This window comes from Sturnus vulgaris, chromosome 6 (genome assembly GCF_052056855.1).
Source record: "Sturnus vulgaris isolate bStuVul1 chromosome 6, bStuVul1.hap1, whole genome shotgun sequence".
Taxonomy (NCBI): domain Eukaryota; kingdom Metazoa; phylum Chordata; class Aves; order Passeriformes; family Sturnidae; genus Sturnus; species Sturnus vulgaris.
The window spans coordinates 28,477,664-28,502,558 of record NC_142248.1 but is presented as its reverse complement, the minus strand read 5'-3'; the positions used below and the strand labels follow the sequence as shown (position 1 = coordinate 28,502,558).

General features: G+C 33.1%; 1 protein-coding gene across 3 annotated transcripts in view; it reads left to right on the top strand.

Annotated features, from left to right (window-relative positions):
- CEP128 (centrosomal protein 128) overlaps positions 1-24,895 on the top strand; it is a 209,145-nt gene that overhangs the window by 38,820 nt on the left and 145,430 nt on the right. For all 3 annotated transcript variants that reach the window (XM_088167434.1, XM_088167433.1, XM_014869832.2), the window contains exons 16-19: positions 2,125-2,289; positions 5,170-5,343; positions 6,852-6,911; positions 8,596-8,788. In XM_088167434.1, the coding sequence (XP_088023560.1) occupies positions 2,125-2,289; positions 5,170-5,343; positions 6,852-6,911; positions 8,596-8,788 (592 nt within the window). The remainder of the gene's footprint in view (positions 1-2,124; positions 2,290-5,169; positions 5,344-6,851; positions 6,912-8,595; positions 8,789-24,895) is intronic.

The window sequence follows — 24,895 nt, the reverse complement described above, 5'->3', positions numbered from 1 at the left end:
TTAAACTTTTAAATTGTTTTTTAGGGTACTAAGATTTTTTTCTAGCAACCAGCTGTCTTTTACTGTTACAGTAATAATTTACCTTATTTATGCCTCAACTGTGTCCAACTTTTGTAACCGTTTTTGGAACGGAATATACATACCCTGTCCAAAGATAGTTTAAGCTTTAAAAATAAAGGTCAGTTGAGAGAGACTTGAGGAGTGAAGGGAAATTTAATATATTTGTAGGAACCAAAACCTTAAACTTAAGAGGATGCATTTATGAGTTACTTCCAGGAAATCAAGGGTACAGAGTCCTGTGTTTAGAGGACTAACTTCTGCATAGATTCTAAAAGGAAGTAACTTTCGATTTTGTTCTTTCCTCTCTATGGTATTTTCTGCCTCATTTTTACCTCGTTTTCTGTAGTGCAGCACTGGATTGAAAAATTATTAAGTGGTTAAGGATTTTTTGGGGTAGTAGGGAAGGTAAATAAAGATATTGTATGATGCAATAGAACTAAAGAAGAACATAGAGTTTTTTGAGATAGCAGTGTTAAGAAGGATCTTACTGAGATTCTGATGCTTTAACTTTTAATTTGGTTTCTGGTAGAACATCCTAAATGATTCCCAACCAATGCCTGTATGATGCTGTATGTGGTATTTAAAAGGGTAGATACACTAGGTGTATTCAAGTGGTTTGCTTAGTGATCTCTGTTTGTCTCTGTGCTCAGAAGGTCTGAATCTGTCCCCTAATTTTAATGCATACCCTCACTTGCTTTAAAGACATGTTTGTTTTCTTAGAATGATGACATACAAAATTTCCTACTGCCTGACAGTATGGAAGTATTTGAAGTATTGATCTTCAGTCTAAGGTTACATAGAGATATGTATCTATACATATAAAATTGTATATGTGTATATTTCTTTTTAAATAGTTTTTTATACATTTTCCAAATGTACCATCTATTTTTTCCCTGAATATTATTAAATGTTGAAATTGAGTTCAATAAAGATCAATTAAATTATAGTCATACCTACCTTATCCTTACTGGAAATTAATCAGTATTAACTTTCTCTTCTGTGTCTCAAGGGTAATATAGGTAAGGGATTTTTTCTTGGATTGTCTCCATCTGCATAGATATTATAATACAATTACCTTTAGTAGGAACTGAAAAGTTGATTTTTATAAGAATATTAACAGAAAGTGTTTTGAGCATTGCAGGCTTGTCTTTGTGGTCTTAAGTCTTTGTAGACTGTGGATGCCAAAGTTCTATCTCAAATTGTCCTTTGGAGGAGCTTCTGTAATCTGCTTAGTGTCTAAATTTGTGTCTAGATTTAGTGTTGAAATTAATTCATAAAACTTCTTTCCTTCCCCTTCTTCCTCACAGAAGTCATTTTCACAGTGTAATTGGAAAATAGAATCTTTGCTTTTCCTCAGAAAGAAATTTATTTTGCAAGTTTATTTTTGTGTTTAACTGCATCCCACACTTCATCTAATGTGTGTGTTAATTTGCTTCTTAGTTGTATTTTTTAAATTTTCTAGATATTGTCGAGCATTTCTCAAATACTTCATTTTCAGTGATTTTTTTTTTCCACTGGAAAGAAATATACATTATTTACTCAGTATTTTGGGGCTTTCTAGATAGTTATGTTTTCTTCATTTTTCTCTGCAAAGTTTCATGAATAGCATTAATCACACAAAGTAATAGCACTAAACCCACACATTTCTAGAACTTAAAAATAGTAAATCTTTGCTACTGTTTCCTTGCAGATACAAATTTAGTATTAGTTCCTGAAATTAAAGGATAGTTTTAGACTTTCGGATTCCAAATTATTTTAGTAATGGAAAAGCTGCATAAATACTAGGCTTCTAAGGATGATGTAAGCTGATGAGTGTAGCAGAGCTGAAATGAAGAATCTGAGACTTCTGTTTTCTGCTTTTAAAACACTCTATGGTTCTACAACTCTGTGATGCATGTTTTCCATGTTCAGATAAGTAATTGCACTTAGTAGAACTTAATTTAATTACATTTATACATTTATCATTTGGCAACAGTATTCCACTGTTTAAAAACTTTAGAGTTTGCGTGTGTTTTTAAATAACCCATACAGTGACTTTGTAATCTGTTTTCCCTTTACCATCAGATGGAACTTTTAGAAGAGAAAAACATAGTCAAGTCTCAGTGTCGACAACTGGAAAAAATAAAAACTGAGTATGATAAATTGATGAAAGAATTAACCCAAAACAAGGAAGAAAATACAAAACTAAAATGGAAATGTGAGTTTGTAAAACAAGAACTGGAGAAAAAGGTAACATTAACTGATTTTAACCATGATTTGTTTCTCTGCTGATAAATACCTAAAATAAATGATGGATTATGGAAATAGATGGTAAACCTAAAAAACCCCATCATTTATATATTAAACAATATACCCAGTCATGCCATAGTACACAGTTTCTATATGAATTAAAGAAGACAAAAATGCTTTGGCTGTATTATGAACTGTATCCCTCCAAAGACTTGCTAATAATATTTAGGATTAGAAATATAAATCATGTTGCTTGCCTGATCTCTAATATAGGTAACGAACAAATGTTTAATCAACCACTTCTAGTTTTCTTAATATTTTTCTTCAAGATGCAGTGGAGCTATGAATAATTTAGAGGTAATTTGGAGTAGACATGCAATGTAAGCCTAAGAAAAGAAATGCTAACTAATGTTGGGATGGAGGATTTTTGGTTTTTTGGGGTTTGCTTTTATAGTATAGAGATAGAAAAATGTTAAACCTGGCATTTCTTTAGCTTGCTAAACTATCAGAAAGTGGTTTAAAGGCTCAGCTTTTCAGACTACTAAAGAATACTTGAAATGAAAATTCAAAAATGTATTTTTTCTGCATTATCATTTTAGTTCTGTAATATCTATTATTAAGAGAATGTGTTTATAGGAATGTACATGGGGTTCTGTAGTCTGTTGTGAATTAGCTCCAACCTTACCTAATATTGGGAAGACACTCTTTTTACATCGAAATCATCTTTTATCTCTAAACTGAAAAAGGTAAGTTTTTAAGCATGCAATCCTGTAGTCTCAGCTGTTGAAGGTAAAGGCAGATGGAGACTTCTGTTGGATTACATTAGTGGTTAACTTAAGAGAATATTTGCTATTTTGGGTTTGTGGATTGTCAAAATGGTATGTTAGCATGGGGGAAATATTATTACCTCTTGAGAAATCTCCTACTGTGGCAATGCAGCAGAAGCTTATTGTGTTACAGAGTACATTCTTTTCTTTCCCATGCTTTTTATAATTTTAATATTCTGTTCTTAATGCAAATACTAATTCAAAGAGGCATAGGTATTATAGCTACCTTAGTTTTATTTTTTTTTCCATGAAAGGTGAAGGAGCATAGCTTAATTGTAAAAGGGTTGGTTTCTTTCTTTTTCCTTCTGTGCACTTCTGAGTCATTAGTGACTTCTTTTCTCCTGAAGGCTCTGGATGTAGAATGATAAGGAATGTTGGCATATTCAGAAAATCAAGCAGATAAAAAATAAAAAAATAAAGTTATGTAGAATGTTTTAGTCATGTTCTTTGGGAATGAACTTTGACATGATGGACTGCATTCAGTGAATAGTGAGATAACAGAATACTGGCACTAGAAATATATATAGTGCAATCTTATTACTTTCAGAATACTAATTTAGGTCAAAACTGTTATTTCAACTCCCATCTTTATAGTACAGAAATACTGGAACCTGTCCATCTTAAAAAATCTTACTATTTCTTCAGTTTGAAATAATTACTGTCTCAAATATTTCTGTATTAATTTAGTGAAAAAATCAGGCTGCTTATCAAGTATGGGTGTTTCACATTTGTAAGCCACCTATATTGAAACACCTAGTAGAAATAATACCTATACATATACATGTATACAACCACCTGAAAGGAGGTAGCAAGGTGGATGTTGGTCTTGCCTCCCAATTAGCAAGTGATAGGACAAGAGCAAATAGCCTTAAGCTGTGTCAGGGGAGAGTTAGATTGGATATTAGGAAAAATTTATTCATGCATTGGAACAGGCTGCCTAGGGAGGTGGTTGAGTCACCACCCCTGGAGATGTTCAAAAGACATCTACATGTGGTGTTCAGAGATACAGTTTAGTGGTGGACTTGGCAGTATGGGATTTTTAGTTGGATGCTATGATAACTGAATTCTTTTCCAACATAAATGATTCTGTGATTCTGTATGTATTCCATTCATGAACTTGGGTGTTAGAAATTACCTAACTCCTCATTGGTGTCTCATAAGAGCAGTGTATGAAGATTTCCAACAAACAGACTTCGAACAGTTGTGTCTTGTCATTGTGGAGATCCACAATTAATAAATTTTTGAAATCTTTGCTCTTCTCATCATTCTTGGTACAACTTGCACACATTGGAATTTACCTGTTAAAACGTTTGTCCTTTGCTGCATTACATCCTCCTGATCTCAGCAGCAGACTGGTGTGTTTCAACTTCACATATTCTCACAAGATTGGTTTTTCTATATGATTCATAATTCAATATTTTGTGCAATCTAGCAGCAGTTTTGTTTGATTTTATGGCAGGTCTAACATAGATATAAAAGAAGAGAATCTGAATTTAAAAAACATGTAATATATTTAATAAACCTTCTGACATAAGATGAGAACATAAAATACTTTCCTCAGTGCCACTCACTATCCTATAAGATACTCTTTGAGTAGTTTTCCTTTGAGGGCACATCTACTGCCAATAAAATTTTCCTTCAGGATCTCTTTTCTGATGATAGTGATTAGATGCCTAGAACAGATTCAGTTCAAAAGATAATAATGGGACTATTTGCTCTGGACTCTTTTTCTCCTCATGAGGAGATTTGTAATAGAACATCTATTTTTGACCTTGAAAATAGGCTTTATGATTGTTGAGTTTGGATTTGGTAGCAGTTTCTTCATAACTGATTTACAGGGTAATAAGGAGAATCAAGGGAGGAACTGTAAAAGTGATATTAAAAGGTTTTATTTTTCCATGGCAAGGAGTTGAACTTAGCATGACTGAATATGGTGTGATTATTGTGATTATGGTATGCATATGGTGAGATTGAAAGATAAATGGCTAATGACATATGTTATATTATTAATGCAATTATTTATCTTTGTTTTGTTTTTTCTTTTTCACTCCAGGAAAAACAGATCAGCAATGAAGATCATTTGAGAAAGATGAGTGAGGCCAGACTGCAGTTTAAAGATCAGCTGCGTCACTTAGAAATGGAACAGCAATCTGTTCTCTCCATGATAGGAAGTGAAATTGATGCTGCTTGTGAAATCTTTTCTCGGGACTCCATGGAGAAATTTAAAGTAATTCTAAGTTTTAAATATGCTGTAGATTTTGTTCTTTTCTTAATCAAGTTTGCAGTGGAACGTGTATGCATTGTTGTCACTGTTGCATGGATAATCATTCTAATAGAGTTATGGATATTTAGCTGGTACAGAGGGACATTGCTAGGTGGTTTTTTTGAGGAATAATTCTCCTTTTGCTTGTGTGAAAGGACCCTTTATTAGCCAAAGATTTTAAGTAGGCTTTCTTCGGCTGTGTCCTAGAATTGGGAAGTCCTTAAGAAAGACCTAAAATGCTTTTAAAATTGGAAGAAAATGAAAATTTCTTGTTGAAAAATCACTTGGATGCTTTGATTTTTATGTAGAGAACTGAATACTGAAAATGAAAAGAGTTTATAGCCTCCATTTTTGAGGAGCAGGTCCTTGTATCCAGAAAACTCAGACTCAAATTTTCAAGAAACTGGTAGCTTGCTGTAACTTTTTTTTTTCTATTTTACTACTTCTCCTGCAATTCCTGTCTCCCCGTAGCTTTTCTTCTGAGCATTCTCATTTGCTCCTCAGGTACAGTAACCACTCTTCCTCCCTCCATATAATTCTACGTGACTAATCCTCTTAAATCAACATTTTATGTTTCTGAGAATAAAGAGAACAGACTGTCTGACTCAGCTTGTTGCCACACTTACAAGTGCTTGACCTAGTGGCTTTTTAGCCTTAGCTGCACCCCTGAGTACACTCAGATGACATCTTTTTTTTGTCTTGCTATTTAAACAGAGAATACTTTGTAGTTCCTGGTCATTTGACAGGGCTGAGCTGCTTTTGATATAGTGGAGAAATGGTGTCAAATCGGGAAAAAATAAAAAAACTAACATATGGAGTTGGGGTATTGCAGCACAAAACTAGATGAGAATTCTAAGAAAATGTTTTTCACAAACAAGCTTTCTCCTCTGTATCCTTATCTAAAAAAGACCCTCAGATCTGTCTTTTTTTTAAAGTAAATTTTGTAATCTGCTGTAATTGCCAGTTTTTTGATCATTGAGCCATGCCTTCTTGGACTTGCTTCTCACCTTGTGCAGAGTTTTTGGTTCCTGGATAAAGTTTAGCAGATCCTTTTTTTATGCAGTTCTCCTAGCTTTTTTTGCTCAGTGGCAAACTGAAACCAGTTCTGAATGTGAATATTTAACTAGACAGCTAATGTGAAAAAAAAAAGTTAGTTTTGTAGTCCTGGTATGAATTTTTTTTGTAAAGGTAAGAAGCTTTCTTTATAATATTGTTCCTCTACCCAGTACTTCAGGTATTGCCCAGATTTCCAAAAATTTTCACCCTTTACTTCAAGATGTTGCTGCTGCAACTTGGGTAAGCAGGAGGAATTTGAGGGATAAATATTTGTATTGAGAGAAGTCAAGCATTACACTTAATCTTCCTTAATAAAAAGAGTATTTCTTTGATGGATTTCTAGTAAGCAGAACAGACTTTCTTCTATGTCTAATTCCCATTTTATATCTCTTTCTTTGTCGCCTGCTTTTTCATAGGCAATATCCCTTACACCAACAGTACTGAATGATCCTCATCGCTGGTTAGCAGAAACAAAGGTAATAGTCAAACCTCCTGGAATTTTACTGAGTAAGCTAATATTCAGCATTTGATGGTATAGTGGGAGGAGTCTCTACACATGGCAGGGGTTGGAACTAGATGATTCTTCAAGTCCTTTCTAGGCCTAACAGTTGAGTGAGGGGATGAGTCTGTGAATAGATGGGTCTGATTTAGTTGAAAGTCCATTTAAGATGGCACTTCAAAGGTAAAAGGAAAAATACAAAAGCATTCCTTTGGCAATTAGTCTGATATTTCCAGACTTATTTCAACTGATAGAGTAATTTTCAAAATGTTTCTATCAACAAGAAATAGCCATGTCTGTAGTAAAATAAACAGCAATGTTGTTTTCACAAAAAAAAAGGCATAGAAGTAAGAGCAATAATAGCCTTTAGGTTTGGTTCAAATTTTTTCAGACAAGTAAAGCATGAGAATGTAGTCAGCAAGTTAAGTTTCTCTTACAGCATTATTACAAGGCTAGAAATGATTTTAAATAAGGCTAGTATTTATTCAGTCTAAAATATATTAGATTGAATTCTTGGAAAATGAAGAATTTTTCTTTCCCTGTTGAAGCTTTCAAATCCTATGATGTGGGGGCACACATGCTTGAAAACATCTTCAAGGTGATGACTAACTCATAAATCTTGCCTTTCATTTTGCAGCTTTCCTCCAGCTCCCTCAGCTCACATACATAGCACACTTCTTACCCAGTATCTTTTAAAAGAAGTCAATTTCTCATGATCAAAATAGATCACAAACTGTAGAAAACAACTGTTTTTTTTTTCTTCATGTACAAAGGTCAAAACCACAGAAGAATTGACTTAAGGAAAAAAAATTGCAAATGTTTGCATGTAAGAGAAGGTTATTCATGGTATGTGATCAGTGTAAGACTTGTAGACCAAGAAAAGACTCCCACTATAGATAATAGAGCTAAGATTGGAATCAAAGGAGAAATGTTATGGAGGAAGTATTTTCTTCATTTGAGAAAGGGACACTGACATATTATTAAAAAGAACTTTCAAAGAGTACCTTATAGTACTTTGCATACATTTCTCACCTAAGTTTATTTAGCTGCTAGAGGGAAGTTTAGAATGAATGACTGCTTAAAATGCCACTTTTATATTCTTTTGTTTTTAAATAGGCTGTGTGAAAGTATTCCATTTGATCACTTCTAGATTTACTATATTGATCACAACCTTATCAATGAGATCTTTTTCTCCTCTGAGTGAACCTTAAATATTGACTTTTGCTGACTAGAAAGGATTGATGTAACTTTTTTAGAAAGGAGAAATACTTTAAATTCTGTTAACATAAAATAGAGAGAAAAAGGTATTCTGAAAGGAAGGCCTATCTCTTATTGTCTATATGTGCACTAATTCAATGTGAATTTCCATATCTACCCTAGCAAATTTATGCTTCTGATTTAAAAGAAATAAATTAATATAAAAGAAAATCACTTTTCACATACAATTATCAAACAAAATATGTCTTTTGGGTCTCTTGAAAATCAACTTATGTTCTCTTAATATATCTGAATGCTCTCTATTATTATTAATTAATAATAATAATAGCTACAAACGAGTAATCTGTGACTCCAAAGATAATTTGGTCAGTGAACATTTATGTCCTCTTATTTTTATTAGAATTCTTTACTTTTTATTGTACCTCTTTTTTTTTTTAATGTAGACTAAGCTTCAGTGGCTGTGTGAGGAGGTAAAGGAAAGAGAAAGTAAGGAGAAAAAGCTGCGATGCTACTTGCTGCAAAGCCGAGAACAGCTCAAGCACTTTACACAGATTAAGGAGACTGAACATCAGTCTCTCTTTAAACAGATAAAAACCCAAGAAAAACTTTTGGAAGAGGTTCACAGAGAAAAAAGAGGTATGTTACTGGTTCCATTTTTGTTAATAAAAGGGAGAAATAATTTAAAATTCCATTGTAATTTCTATGGCACATTCATTTTATCAAATAGTTATTTCAAACTGCAATGGGCTAGTGATAACCAAGAATAATGTTTCGTTTGTGATTTTTTTGTTTTCCCTTGCTGACAAAAAAAGGCAAATGCAATCAGCTGTATTTCAAACCAATACAGTGGCTGAATAACACGAGTTTACATCATGCACAGTGGATATAGAAATTATTTCCCAGCTGTACCATCTGGGACATTGCACGACCTGGACAAAAAGGGATTATACAAGAGTCTAAAGCAGGCTGAGTTAGACTGCTATTTGCACAGCTCACTGTGTCATGGTATGATCTTTCATTGTGTTCTGTTCCCTCAGTTTTGAAAGAAAGGTGTCACCTTTTAGGTTTTCTTCAGAAATCTTGCTCCGGCCTTTATCCAGGACTCCATACTGTTATAACTGGACAGAATAAGTATTCTCTTTCATTATTTTGCTTGTTGTCACTTTATGCTGATTGATGTAGATTCAGATAAGAGTAAACTTTTAGTAAGTGTAGTTATAGCTTCTAGTAGCTGACTTATTATTGAAAGTGTTTTGTGAATTGTAGCAAAAACAAGACTGCCTGTTTCTGGCAAGAACAAAGTTAATTCTTTTCTAGTAGCTGAAACATGCTGTATTTTGGATTTAATATGATAGTAATGTTGATAACACACTGATGATTTAGTTGTTGCACCTTAAGGCAAGGACTTCTCAGTTTTCCATGCTCTAATAGTGAGAAGGTGCACAAATAGCTGCAAGGGAGCATGGCCAGGCCAGGGGAACTGGCAAAGGGAAATTCCATATATTACAACATTATTCCCAGTGTACAAACACAGGAGAATTGTCTGGGAGGAGCCAATTGCAGCTGGGGAAGGGGCTGGACATTGCTTGGTGGTGAGCAATGGTATTGTAAATCACATGAGGTTTTTTTGGTTTTATTTCTTTTTTGACATGCACATGTCATGACAGTGTATGCAAGAATAATGGATTTACCATCTCCACATGAATTTAATTGGTTTGTTTTACAGTCATGTCAACTTAGATTTTTCTTTTTAATTTGAAAATTATGACTTTCATTATACCAAATCAGTTATTTTTTAGAAGTTTATTCTTATATACTGAATACTTTAGAAGTTTACTCTTACATACTGAATTAAAAGCCTAGTCTTGATTATGATGCAAATCATAGAATGTAAACATGTAAATAGTTTAATGGATAAATTACTTGAACATGAGGATTGGAAAAGCTATCTCTCCCAGATGGAAAAAAGAAAACACAGCTAAAAGCATAAAAAAGATGTTAAGCCAAAAGAAGAAAGCAATCCATCAAAATGATAAAAGATTTAAATTAAGGATACAGGATGTTGGTTGGCCTTTCTTACTTAAACATAAAAAATGGAAGTACTTACACAATGCTAAGGCATCCAGTAATGAAATTATGGGCAAATTCCAGGTGCAGGAATAAATCAAATGAAAGCAGAATATATTTAATTAATAAAAAAAGTATTTCACTTTTTTTTTTTAACACACTTTACGGTATTGCTAAATAAAATGGAAATTCAGTCAAATTTGACCAAATGGATGAAAACATGTTATGTTGGAATGATGCAGATTTTAGATGGGGCATTTTGTCAGATTCTGTGAATAATCATGAATATACATGGATGTGGTTGACTATCCCCACTGACACAAACCACTTGTCTGAGTACCTGATTTAATCTGAAAATACTCCATTAATTTAAGTTCACATAAAACACATTAAAATGATACAAAGAAATTGTGTTCTCAAGAAATTAATCGGTTAATTTCCTTTCTGTGGATCTGATAATGTAGTTTACTCATGGGATTTTTTTGAGAGAAAGAGTAAAAATAGAGATTTATGATGGACATATCAAAGGTAGGTTGCATAAATATTTAAATTGCTTTGTTGATGAACATGTTTAAGGAAGTTTTATTAGCTTCTATAGGTCTACTAAAACTTTTAGCTATGTTTTTTTTGTCTTTTCCCTTCATCAAAGCATTTGTAAATACCTAAGATATTGTAGGCTTTTGGAACCTCCTTATGAGTCTCTGTAGAAGTGTTAACATTATCACAGTGGTACCTGAGGTGGTATAAACTGCCTGTCCATGTGGTATAATCCTGACAAAAACTAGTAAGCTAACATAAAGATTCATGAATGAGAAAATAAGGAATGAAGAAAAATACAGTTGTGAAACACAGTTTCAGGATTGTATACAGAGTAGCAGAAGTTTATCTGGTGATGCTTCAAGATTAGCCACATTTGTCTTCGCTTATTGGTAAGAGTATAATGATGGAGAGTTTAGAAATTCAGAAGTCTAGCAATATTTATAAATACAGAATAACTGAAGAGGATGTGAGTTCTGATTTCAGGTTTGCAGATTGGTACTTTGCATACAGTTCATTATTTAACAAAGTAATTAAATAATCTATCAGTTAATCTATTGTGCTACACACTGGGATATTTCAGTAAGTAACAACTTGGATTCCGTTTTTCCTCTTAGAGTGATTTTGGTCTTACAATCAAATTTATTTCACTAGCATTGCACTAGGTATTCAATATGTTAACAAAATAGACAAAGTTCCAAGGAAATAAAATGCCTAAGTTCCAAATTCTTAACTAAGAATTTAATTTGAATTCTGGAATCACTGAACATGCCATGGTGTTCTTAAGATCAATTTAAAAATTAGTTTAGGTAACAAGAATTTTATTTGTATTGTTTTTTTAATGCCATTGTCAGCAATTGTACCCAAAATCTGGCACAAATTTCTTTCATTTATTGCATTTCTGTATGATCTAGCCAGACTGTGTAGTCTGAAAAACTCATCATTCAAATCATTGGGAGTCTATATTTGATCCTGAGTGGACCCATTGATTTTATAAACTCAGATTTACTTTAGTTGCCTTTCCAAGAAAATCTTCGAATATACTGACATGTATATAAGCTAGACATAATGAGTTATATGGCAGTGGACACAAAGTCTGCACAGTTCATTTGTTTCAGCATAATATACTGCTACTTCAGGGAAGACACAATAGTCAACAAATAAATGTTTAGCAAAATAAGACCTGACATATTTGGTAAGACCATATCTGTTCTTTTTTTAATGAAACATTGTTAGTATTGCTGTAGTGATGTAAGAAAAGGAAGTGCATTTCTCCTATTTATAGACTGATTTATCTTAAAATGTTTTGCAAATACTGTTTTATGCAAAGTCCCAGGTGATGCAGGATATATTCTGTACTTATTCTCAGTGTCTACTGAGATAACACTATAATCACATTTGAATTATTACATATTTAGAATTTCTCTTATATAGGTACAATATATATTCCTATACTACTATATATATATATATATATATATATATATATATATATATGTATACATTATACTGCTAAGTAAAGCTTAAGAAGGTAACAGTTGTAGTCCTGAGCTGTGGTAGACTAATGTTAGATGCTTTTGTCACAAGCACAAAACTTTACCGGGCATGTGGTGTTTTTCTTTATGTATTAGGTTTATCACTCATGCATTTATCATTGTGCTTGTCTTAGATTTGAGGATACAAAAACCAAATTTTGAAAGACTTAAATTTTAGCTGGCTTTAGTGATGGTGTCAACTCAATAACTTGATGAATCATACTGGTTACCTCTAGTTTCATCACAGTATACAAGTAAAATTTACAAAGATTTTGATAAGTGATTCCTGAAGCAAGACATCAGTTTATTTTATTTTTTTTTTCTGTTAGATTCAGTCAGGATTATCTGTTATTCAGGTACTGTGGATAATATAAACTCAGAAGAGCCTTTTATATAAAAGAAGATTAAAAATGTAGGTAAAACTTTGCCTTGACAAAACCTAATCTTTCAAATTATATTCCTGTTTTTCCCATTTTACAGTCAGTAAGTCCAATTTTTGTTTGAATCAGGAACACTAAAGCAGAAAGAGTAAAAATTTAAAATAAGAAACAGTGTAGTACATTGAGTGTAAATATACTGACACTGAGCAATCTGTTATTAAACTGAGGAAAAGTATGAGATTGGGAACCAGTGAAAATCAAAATAGCGTGGAATCTTTCTGCTATGACCTATTATATTTCATTTAATAGTAAGGTACATATGTTGTTTTGAGGACAACTTTAAGCTTAATTTTGTCCTTTCAGCTTTGTTTCTTTCTTTTTATTAAATTTCTTTTTCTCATATATTGCATGATACTGCCCTTGTATGAACAAAAGTCCTTTCTGTGGCAATAAGAAACATCACAAGGCATTTTCAGGTCAGCTTTTATTGAATGGAAGCATCTACTAGAGAGAACACTCTCTTAAGTATACATACAGGAAGGAATCTGAAGGATTTCAGAGAAACTCTTCATACTACTTGGTTTTCATAGTGGGCTTCAAAGTACATCAAGTTGAAATATCATTACTAATAAAAGAATTTATTTCTTCTTAATAGTGTTCTTGCCCTTTAAATAATGCTTGGTTTTTTTAATGTGATGGGGGAAGGAGGAGGGAGGACTTCTAAGTTATTTTAAACTTTGCCAAAATGAACCTGCGTTCAGAGTCTTAGAAGAATGGAAATAAACCCAAATCATTTAGAAATCTTGCCCTGTGGAATTGTTTTAATCGGAAAACTGGAAATATCTTACTGGACATGCATTGCTGTAATTATTTAGTATTTTTCTGGAACCATTTTCATTTGACATTATCTTTTTATGCATTCATAAAAATATGGCTGCCATTGTAAAAAAGAGAAGGTAAGATATGGGATCAAACTGTAGCTAAGATGTTTTTAAGACTTCCTTAGATTTCTTTTTTCTTTCTGATTCACATACTTTAGATGATTATCTGAAACTTATGTACAATTTTTTTGGTTTGGAAAGCATGATGAATCCTTTAAATTAATGAGTTTGTACTGCTCATTAACAGTAAGAGACTAAATTTATTAGTTTTATTTATTGGTTTACCTGCACATACCAGAAACTAAATCAAAATTAACAAAAGTAACCTGGGGATGGGGATTCAGTGTATATTAAATAATTAAAATCTATTATTTATTTTTTCTTTCTTTTGTGAATTATGACTTTTTTTCTTTAAACCAAACTAAAATAGCTGGTGTTCTATGAACTAGTGGTTTTCTGGTTTTGTTTTTTTTACAGCTGTTGAAATTATGACATTGGACTTCTTACAAGCATAATTACAGCTTAACAGTGATTTAACATTGTATAATAAAGAGAATCTTGTAATCAACTGTACAACTTTATCAGGACTCCTTGAATTAATATGAAAGGTGCTGTCATGCTTTCAGCTTATGTACTATGCTTCTGTACCAAACTGATATCACCATTTTACAGCTATTAAAGTTTTAAAAACCCAACCAAGAAAGCCCTACTCCTAACAACACAGGCATTTCCACAGTTGTCTTGAATTCAATATTTTTCTGAGAAGTATACAACAGAAACATGCTCTCCGTCATTTGTTCTTCTTTAGGTAACAATGACATCCTGAAGAAACTCTTCAATATCTGAAAAGATGCCAGTTTATTTAGACAATATGCTGTCTTATGGGAAATAAAACTGAACCAAGGGCTCTCTGTTCCTCTCCTGTTGTGCTTATTCCCTTGGTCAAAGCCATTTTAGTCTAAAATATAGATGGATAATGTTGGGAATTTGAACAGAAATGGAAAAAATGCTGTCTAAGATTTAGTATAGTAGAGTTTTTGAAATCAAAGAAGTATTTAAAATCGTGCATCTTGCTGTATCATAGATTTAATATCTTTCAAAATTAGAGCTTATTTTAATGGTTTTGCCTAGAATTTTTCAGGCTATAATAGAATATGTTTTTTAGTGTAGTTCATTGCTCTGTTAATAGATTGTATGTCCATTCAGCTGACATGCTGCTTAAAATCCTTTTATTTTCCTTAAGTGAGTCCTAATGATATTGTGTATTTGGAGAATTGAAGTTTAAGTCCTATGTCAGTACCAAAATATTCCACATTTTGAGAAGAGCTTCAGTCATCAGTAAAACCAATTCTTAATGTTAATTGTATGCAACAAAATAATTTTAATTAGAAAATATACATTTAAAGTGAATTCTTGAAATAAAAGAAGTCTAGCTGGCTTAGGATTTTTCTACATAAAGATTAAATTAAATAAGTGATATTTAATCTGTTTGCACATTTTTTCCTTCTAGTGGGTTAAATATGACAAATTCCTAGGTTGAATATTTATTCTGATCAGCATGTTCAAGGTAACAACTGTTTGTATCTAACATCTTTTTTTTTCCTTCTTGGTTTGGGTTTAAGAAAATGGGAACTGTGATTGGTACTTTTAAGTGATTTACATATTTTGTAGTTAAAGGGGGAAATCCTTAAACATGTTTTAGAGCCAAACAAGACAAGCAAATTAGCAGTACAGTTCATGCAGTATGAGTGATTAGAACAGTAAGCTACTAATTGTTTTTACTAAATAACAAATTCTTCTATGTAGTTTTTTTTTTCATTCACACATAATAATGGGGGCATATATCTGAATCTTCTTAAAGTGGGCAGACAGTCACAGTATTTTTCTTGTCTGCATCTATTATGTCTCTAGGATAAGGTCGTAACATAGTCAAGGTCATGATTTGGATACTGCTGCCAATTTTAAAGGACTTGCGTTGTGGGCTATTAAGCACTGCTAGTAAACATTGTTGCTATAAAGTTTTATTTTTTTGTTTAAACAGATACAGTATCTGAGTCAAAGAGAATGTGCTTGCTCCTGCTTAAGTATTAAAAAAAAAGAGGGAGCTTGAGGGTAAAGCTTGGTCTCCTATTCCTCAGTTGGATTTCTTAATTCTACACCACCTTTCTTCTCTGAAAATTATTCTTTAAAATGCACATGTTCGTTTTGCAGTACTTATTTTCGAGTATTTGAGCAGTACCTCTGTGCAAAATTATATATTATGTAAATCTCTGTTTAGTGGAAAACATTTAAACATAAAATTTATCACCTTAATTTTTGTTTCACAATTCTAACACTTATGATTTTGTTGTGGATATTTTTTGGGGTTCTTTTTGTTTTATTATACCTGGTGAATTGAGATGCCTACCACTAGAGAGAGAAACCAAATGCAAACCTAAGAAAACAGATTAATTGAAATATATATGTATGTATTTCATGCATATGTACATACTGCATCAATATGATATGTACTTCAGCTGCCAGGACAGAAACTTCCTGGTTTTAATTATATTTGATGACTTGGCTGTAGAACATTATTTTCTTGATTGGATTGAAATTCTAGGAGCAGCATTTTCTGAAAATAAGGCTTGAATGTTGTCTGTATGGAAAACTGCTTCTACTTGCAAAATCAAATGATCAGACAGTATACCATTTCTTGCAAGACACTATATAAAATGAAAAAATCCTAGTGAACTAATTTTGTTCTAATGCAATGTGCTTAAAATCCACAGAGCACATTTTTATTAAGGAAGAGCTCAAAGGACAGAATTGAGTTAGGATGCTGTTGAATATAATGCTATGGTCTTATAGCTATTTGGCAATCCACAGTTTCCATATCAAGTTCTTAATGCCTGTTACAAACCAGTTTATTTTTCAGCAGAAGCGTATTTAAATTGGCAGAGAACTTAGCTTTTCAGATGCCTTGCTTCTGTCAAGCTATGAGATGTGTCATGGAACTTGGTAGGAAGTTTGCTTTGCATAGCTTCATGTCATCCTTGTGTCTGAGGAAGAAGGGACTTTGTTCTCCAAGCAGTTGGGAATGTTGAGCTGATGTTTCTCAAGTGTATTAAAGGGATTATAAGTATGTTGGGCAATGTTTTATTAAAGTGGCTTCTTAAGTGGCAGTGGAATGTGAATATTCTACTATATACATGCTTATTCTTGTAAAGTTGGAGAAATATTAATACTTCATTCTTGGTCAATGAGACTTATCTACACAGACTCGTTTAATGAGTTTGTACTATGGGCTATTCATGTCTTACAGTAGAACAGAGAAAATAAGCAACAGTGTGGGATAAGACCTGAACTTTAAGGTTGGAATGTTTCTAACTTATTGCAAAAACATTTCAAATTTGAAAATCCAAAAATACTCTATCCTTTCCAATATATGTATCTTACATACAATATGTATGTAGTATAACATCTTCAGGCTGACTTCTGATATTGTGGGAAGATTGCATTATGTGTGGAATAAAAACTGAAAGCCTTCTAAGATTTCTTTTTTGACTGTTTCAAAAATGACTGCATTTTAAAATCTAATGTGTTTACAGTACACTGCAACTCCTATTTTAATCTCATCTTAAAGCACTTCAGTGTGTGACTTGATTAAAGTAACTTGATTAAAGTATTTTGTAGTCTTGCTGTAAGCAACAGATTTTGCTTGCTCTCTGGAAGGAATTTTGATTTCCAAGGAATTATTTACAATAAAGACAGTGTTATTACTACTAAATTATGAAAATTTCCATCCTTACTGTAATTGATAATCAATGGTATGATTATGTGGGCCATTCAACTGCATGATTATGCATTTTTCATGCATTAATCTGTTGTTACTATAAGAATGGCAACATAAAATGCTTTTAGTTCACAAAATTAGCATTTCAAATTTCTTGAAGTGGTAATGTGCAAATATAGTGTGATTGAATTTGAGCATTCTCTCTGTTGCTACTTATAAGGTTTTTGTAATTAATTTCTTTTTGTTGACTGGGAATTTTGTTGATGATGATTCACTAACTTGTAATAATCTAACTTACTTGAGTAGTAGTTTAACAGTATTGGACGGATCCAGGAACCATACTGCATCAGGTTAGGAAGAAATATCAGTACTCATAGTGTCAATTCACTAGGCTAGATGCCAGCAGTAATTAGGGCATTTTTACAGATCTGTATAAGCTCTGTAAACGTGTGTAAGCATCAGAAGCTGGGTAATTTCTTTTTTCCATCTGAATCACCAATATGAATAATATTTTATGATGCCAGGTCAAGAAAAAATAGTGTTAGGTATCTTGTACCTTAACATTTATTGCATGTGTTCTGTTCTCATTTGATGTGCACCCTGAAGTATACAGTGTGTAAGTTGCATATGTACTCTGGTTCCAAGTTGCATATCTGACATTATTCTTTTTCCTGAGCAGTGCTTTTAATCTGTGTCCTGTAAGAGATGACTGGTTTTTTTTAATTGCTCTAAAGACTTTTTTTGCACTGCCTTAGCAGAGCAAACAAGATCCCAGAGAGAGTTCATTGCAGAAGAAGTTGTAATATTGTTGTATTTCAGGTCAGGTAAACTGGTTTGCTAGTGTATAAAATACACATCAAGACAGCAGAAGGACAGACATTTACAGTAAACCAATTTTTTTATTAAATAGAAAAATGTCTTTTCCTGATCATGCTAGTGCTTTGGGACAAATGAACTTTGAGGATCAAATGTGTAGAGAAGAAGCACAGTTGTGTTGCACTGGTACATTATACAATGTATAAAGTGTAGGTCTGAAAAAAGATCCTGTCAGAAAGCTTGATAGACTAGAGAAACCCAGCATAATAAGTTTTAAATATTACTTTGAAACTGAAAGTTGTCTATGATTTGTATTTTATTGTCATTATTAAACCTGTACATTGTCATACAGAAAAAAAACCCCACCCTCCTATCCTTATGTCAATTTAAAGGCCTTTTGAAACAAACATGCCAGCACCAAATGTTGTTGCAGCAAAGGAAAATTGTATTAGACGAAGGGGTAAAATTATAGAAGCCACAGAAAAGCATACAAGCTTCTTGGTAAGAGGTAAAAAGCCAGTTTCAGAAAAGTAAACTCAAGTTTTCATTTTGTTTTTTTTCTTGTTTTCTGAAGAAGGTTAAGAACCATATTTTCACAGTACAAAACATATTTTAGAGCTAAGGCTTAAACCTTTTGATCTCAGGAGCTTTAATTTTTGTAATTCTATTTTGTCATACGTAATATAAAGACACAAGGGAAGAGAAACTTAGCTATTTAATAAGATTGCTAGAGGATATAAAAACCTTACATGAAGAGTATGAATTTTCAGCATTGGGAGTACATTAAGAGAGTAGTTTTCTGCTGTTTTCACTGTTCTCAAGAGGCATGAGCAGATCAATGCACATTTTAACCTGTCTTATAGCAGTTATACCCTTCAGAGGCATTTCCTGTGAAGCATGTTTACTGTTTGCTTGGTACCTCTCCATTCCTAATCTGGGAGATGATGCCCCTGCTATTGAAAGCACTTTGCAAGTTTCTGTTTGCCAATGTACTTTGTAACATGCGCTGCAAGAGGCGTCATATAAAAACACATCAAACATTTTAGCACTTTAGCAAGCTTCAGTTTGTTCCTTGCATTGTATTGCTGAAACAGCTATAATTAAACAGTTGAGATTAAACACCTATAATGTAAACAGGTAAAGAATTAGGTGTGTAGGATACTCAATGTCTTCCTCCATTTACAATGGTATTTTTGTGGGATTTTGGCAGTCATTTTGCCATTTCTTTGATTACTATTTGCATGTTTCTACCTGTAGAAATTATGTAGTGTTGGGAGAATCAGATAAGCAATTCTATAATAAGCATAATTTATTTCCAGCTCTTATCAACTTTGTAATAAGATATGCATTGTCTTTTTATAACAAATTAAATTTTTATAGTACATATATTATACTGCTCATACTGGATATACATTTCTCCATGTAATCTCCATTGTGAAACTAATGCCTTGTTACCTTTTTAATCAGTTAAAACAGCAGTGTAAATGTGGGCTTTTTTGTGATCAGTCTCCAGGAATTCTATCGATTAGAAATAAAAAGTCAAGTGCCAGTTGAAAATGGCACATACTCCACTGCACGAGAGAAAGAAAAGAAAAAAACTCTGATGTTGCTATTCAGTTATAACTTATATAATTTTCCTCTTAAGATTCTCTTTTGGCATATAGGAGAGATTTCTTTCTCAAATCTATGTATAAGAAGTTCTTCTTGAAAAAATGTGCTAGACTTTTTGTACTGTAGATTTTTGCAAATGACTATGCGAAAGGAATAATAAGTTAATGCATTTTGATGGTAAAATTTTCAAAATAGATTTTTAGATATTAAGCGAAATTGCCAGCACAGTTTATTGCCTCTTCCTCTGTGGCATGTGTAATAGACAGGGTGTTATATAATTTCTAGTTGCATTTTCTGGGTGTCATATGTTGGGTATCAATGAGACATACCTCTGTGCACGTATGTTTGCTTGGTTGAAGTAAATGTTTTCTTAGAAGCTGTTTGAGTCCTAGTGATACAAAGGGCTATCTACTAGAATTAAAAGCTTTCTTACATCATTTATCAAGGAGTGAATCCCATGGAGATAGGACTTTTTTGATGTGCATTGCTCTTCTGACTGAACATCCAAGCTGGTAAAAGATCCCTTTTTTCTGAGACTGGTAGGGACTTAATTTCCAGACCAGTATCTTTGAGCTTCCCATATTATCTGTTCTCCTATGCTGTGAACATTGCAAATGGATTGTTTAGTTCTGATATTCAAACAGCCCAATTAAGCAATTCATTTCTAGGCTTGGGAGAATTACTCATCTCAAGCAATAAGTGACCTTGGCTAGAAAACGTTTCTGTCTTGCAGCTGTTGGCCTTCTTTGGTTTGCCCAGTTACTTCAATTCAAATGAGCTGCACTAGCAGCTTCAAAAAGCTGGATACCCTTAATGGTTGTCCATTCCTTAGCTGATAGGTCCAAGATCAGTTCTGTGTATATTTGCATTAAGATCTGCAGCTGCCTTTCAGATGTAGCCAAAAGGAAATTTGCTGATATGCATAAATATGGTTGGGATGATAAAAAAGAAAATCCTAGGATATTGAGAGAGCTTGCTGAAGAAAGTGGCATTCAATTTCCTGTTTTGTCGTTTACATATGCCATGCCATAATTTTTATATAGCTACCATGCCCATAAACTTATCAACATAATTTTCTAAAACAAGAAATGACAAATCATCTTTCTAGCTTGCAGTTGGTAAATGAAAACAAATTAAGTTTCAATTTCTTTCTGTGTGCTCCTGGAAAATTTTATTCATTATCAGAAAAGAAATGTTTCTCAATTCAGGAGAGAATTATAACAATTACATATTATATGCAGTGATAAAACTGTTCAACTGCATTTTCTGTTTAAAGTATCAACTTTTATGAGGACCTTGCTTTGAGACATTTTTTACTAGATTTTCTTTTATATAATGCTGTTTTTTTTTTCTTTTCATGTTACTTAGTTTTCATTAGAAAACCTACTATGGGAAGAAAAGCCATTGTTCAGTGTCCTTGCATAGATCTGTGCTACAGACAGGTGTGATGATAGCTCACACACACAAATCCAAGATAATTATGAGTTAGTGGGTCAAATTGCAGTTTCCTATTCATGGAGACATTTAATATCACTGCAGACAAAGGCAGAATTCTTATTTCTCTTTCTCTCACTCCCATCAGTGCTACTTTCTCCATCCCTTATTCCATGTCTCCTGCTCATTGGATCCCTCTGTAATTGTATATTACTCCATATTAGCCACATAGGGCTGTCTGACTTCTGCTGTTCTCGTTGTAATGAGCTGAGACCCTTTGAAGGTCAAGGTTTGTCATTTTGCCAAAGCAGGATAAAGTAAGCAAGAGCAATGGACAACCAGAGGCAGGGAGCAAAAAAACCTCCCTGTGTTTTGGCAAATGCAGCTGCAAATGCCATCTGTGATGTGATCTGAGCACATCTGGTGGAACTGGAGCACTTGGTGCTAGCACCATGTCATCTGGGTTGGTCTGGCTTCTGTGGGATACAAAGAAGGAGTAATTGCATAGTCATTAGTACCCAAATTAGCTTATTCGAAGCTATTGCTAAAGAATTTCATTGTAGTATAAATGTGCTATTAGATTATCAGGGTTGAAAATTGATGGCTTCTCAGCAAAGTTTGTTAAATATAATCTGAAGTGTTTATTCACAACCATTGTATGTTAGAGGGTTGTTTCTTTTTAAAGTCTGCTCTCGAGATTTATTTGTCATGGGAACATTATTGCCTGCATTCCAGCACAGGTTGGCTGTTACTGCTGCATGAGCAATCAATACCTATATATATCATAACAGTTTTAGCTAGAAGTAGCATCAAATGATTGGCATTTAAGGCCTTAGAAGCATTAATAATAAACACAGAATGCTTAGTGACAGAAATCCAGTGTCACTATGACTTGTGATCTGTTTGAGTTTCTAGTGTCAGAATAATTTCTAAATTCAGTAAATCTCAATTATTTCCTCAATTATCTTTATTTTTAGGGCTTTAAATATTTTAATTTTCCCTCATAAGAAATTCTTCATAGTTATAACTGAAAAGAGACTCCTGTTATTGTAGTCAAGTCATGCCATCCTAATGATAGTCTGAAAGAAGAGCTGGAGTCTTTTGATAGATGTTTCAGTTAATAGTAGCATACTCTGAATCTATTGTATAACTGTTCAAATACCATGTGTATGTGCGTTAACAAATTCTTTTTGGCATATGTGTCTTTGATAATAAGCAAGATGAAATTTGAAAATACTTTCTCAGTTACTGAAATTAAATTAGTATTTTATTACTACCTTTAATGGTACTAAAAACTTTGCCATGAGGAAAGTTTGTTTTGCACTTAAAAAAAAAATCTTCTTTTTGTCTGCAAATAAAAGGCATAATCCAGAATCTATAATGACTAGAGGGATTTCACTGTTATTATAGTTTGAGGTTTGGATTTTGTGTTTAAAGTGCAGTTACAAGACAATGTTCCTTTTTTCATGTAAGAAGAGGACATGAGAAAAGCCAGCAATGCTGGCTTTTCCTGCTATATTCTTATCCATTTTTTATCCTTAAGCATGTTAAATGGAAAAAAACCTTGATATCGACACAAAGGATTTTACAAGATGAGGGGAAATTGCAATTATTAGCGTTCTTTTAATATAGTTTAAATCACTATTTTGAGCATAGATTCAACCAACACCTGTATGACTTGTTTTTAATTTTCACAGCAACCTACTGGTTGCAGAAGATTTGTGGATGTAGTTTGTATAACTAGATAATTTGTAATCAGAAAATGTCAACATCCTGAGACTCCCAAGCCATTTTCAAACCAGCTATCCAAGACATTAATTAAAAACAATGGGGCGGGGGGAAATTTCAACTGCATTTTTGGTATTTGGTGTGTTCCATTTTTATTTTCATGGCAGAAGCCATGCCTTTCAGATAAACCTTTTGCTTTACTGGATCCATTTACAATGATTTTGTTCATGTTTGGCGGGTTTTTTTGGTTGTACTATTCTTGATATCTGTAGTTCTTGTTTTCAGACAAGAAAGTTCTTATTTCTGTCTAAGTTATTAATTTTGTGTGAAATATGTGCATTTAAAGAAAGTTTTAAAGAAATTGTTAAATAGAGGCATGAAACAAATTCTAGCCTGCAGTGGTTTTTTTTCTGTCAGTAAAATAATGGCTTACTAAAGGCTTCAATAAGAAAAGCTATGGTGGCATCATCCTACAGCAGTGAAGCAGATTAAAGTCCATAGTGCAAGGACACTCATATAGAAGATTTAGTATTCCTGGCAATGAAAAGTGGCTGCTTAAGACTGAGACAAGTTGATTGATTAATGAGTCTGCCTAAAACTGTAATTCCAGTGGTCTGACTTGATATGCTTTTTATATGCTTTTGCATCTTTATAGAGAACAGTTGAGCAAATAATGCAAATGGAAGGTGTTCTATAGCTCTGCATTTGTGACTCACTGTGAGTTAATAGCTTTATTGCTATCCCAGCTGTGTTAATTCTGATGTAACATCTCTCTAGATTCTAGAAAAGACCTTTGATTCTGTTCTGTCTGCTATTCAGCTTGCTTATTTGGACACTACTTCAGAGAACAAGCAATGCCTGGGTTGCCACCTCTGAATTTGTGATAGTGGCAGCTGTTTAGAGACAGCACTCATAGATAAAAAAATCTTAGGTTTGTATTAACATACAGATAGGTGTTCCTTTTCTACATACAAGGATGTATTTGGTACTTGAAGATTAGTTGGTACCAATCACTTGTGGCTCAAAAGCTACAGTAAGGTCTGCAGATATGATCCACTGCTTATAGGAGAGCCTCTATTTGAATAATAAGCCACATATTCTTGTTCTGCCCCTTTATATAAGTAGTTCTAGTCCCTTCTTTTCTTCCTCATTCTTCCCACACAGTTTCTGTTCCCATAGACACCCTTCTCATTAGACCGTGTTCTGCCTTTAACTTTGATTTTTTTCCTCTCGGTTCTGTGTGTTGCGATGTATGCTGCTTGACATATAAAGGAGAAAGAATTCTGGAGTAAGAGGCTGGAAAACATTTAAGGCTTTATAAAAATTAAAAGCCTTTATTGAAAAAAATAAAATTCTTAATGGTAAGTGCCAGCTATAGTCTGCTTATTTCTGAAGTGAGATTGTTCCAAGGTTCCAAATACTGAGCACTAGTCTCCAAACTTTGATTGGGTGCCCCATCACTAAAAATCTTGTGAGCGTACCCTCTAATATATGTATAATAAATACATCTAAATATGCAACTTGATGATAAATAAATATACACACCTTTGTAAGTTCAACCCCACAGTGCTAGAAGACCTGTACCTTGATCACATCTTCATAATGAAACCTTCTTTTAATCAGAACGAGATGTTTTTATTTTATCACTCCAAGATTAGCCTTCTATTTGTCTGTGTCAATAACTGTTTCTTAATGAAACTTACTGGAACTTACTAAAGCATCTAGGAAGTGATGCTTGTTTTGGGAAGTTGTTCTTTAGTGATTTTTTTTTTTTTTTTTTAATTAGAAGCCCTAAGGTCCCTCAGGAGCTTTTGGAATCCTCTACAGCATGTCTGCTGGTACATAAGGGTCATTCAAAGGAAAACAACAAGGCTTATAGTTGTGCTTCAAGATGTGTTAACTGCATCTATGTTCACAACCCTCCCTCATACTCCTCCTACAGTAGTTTCAATTGGGAATCAACATCATCCTAAAGAAAT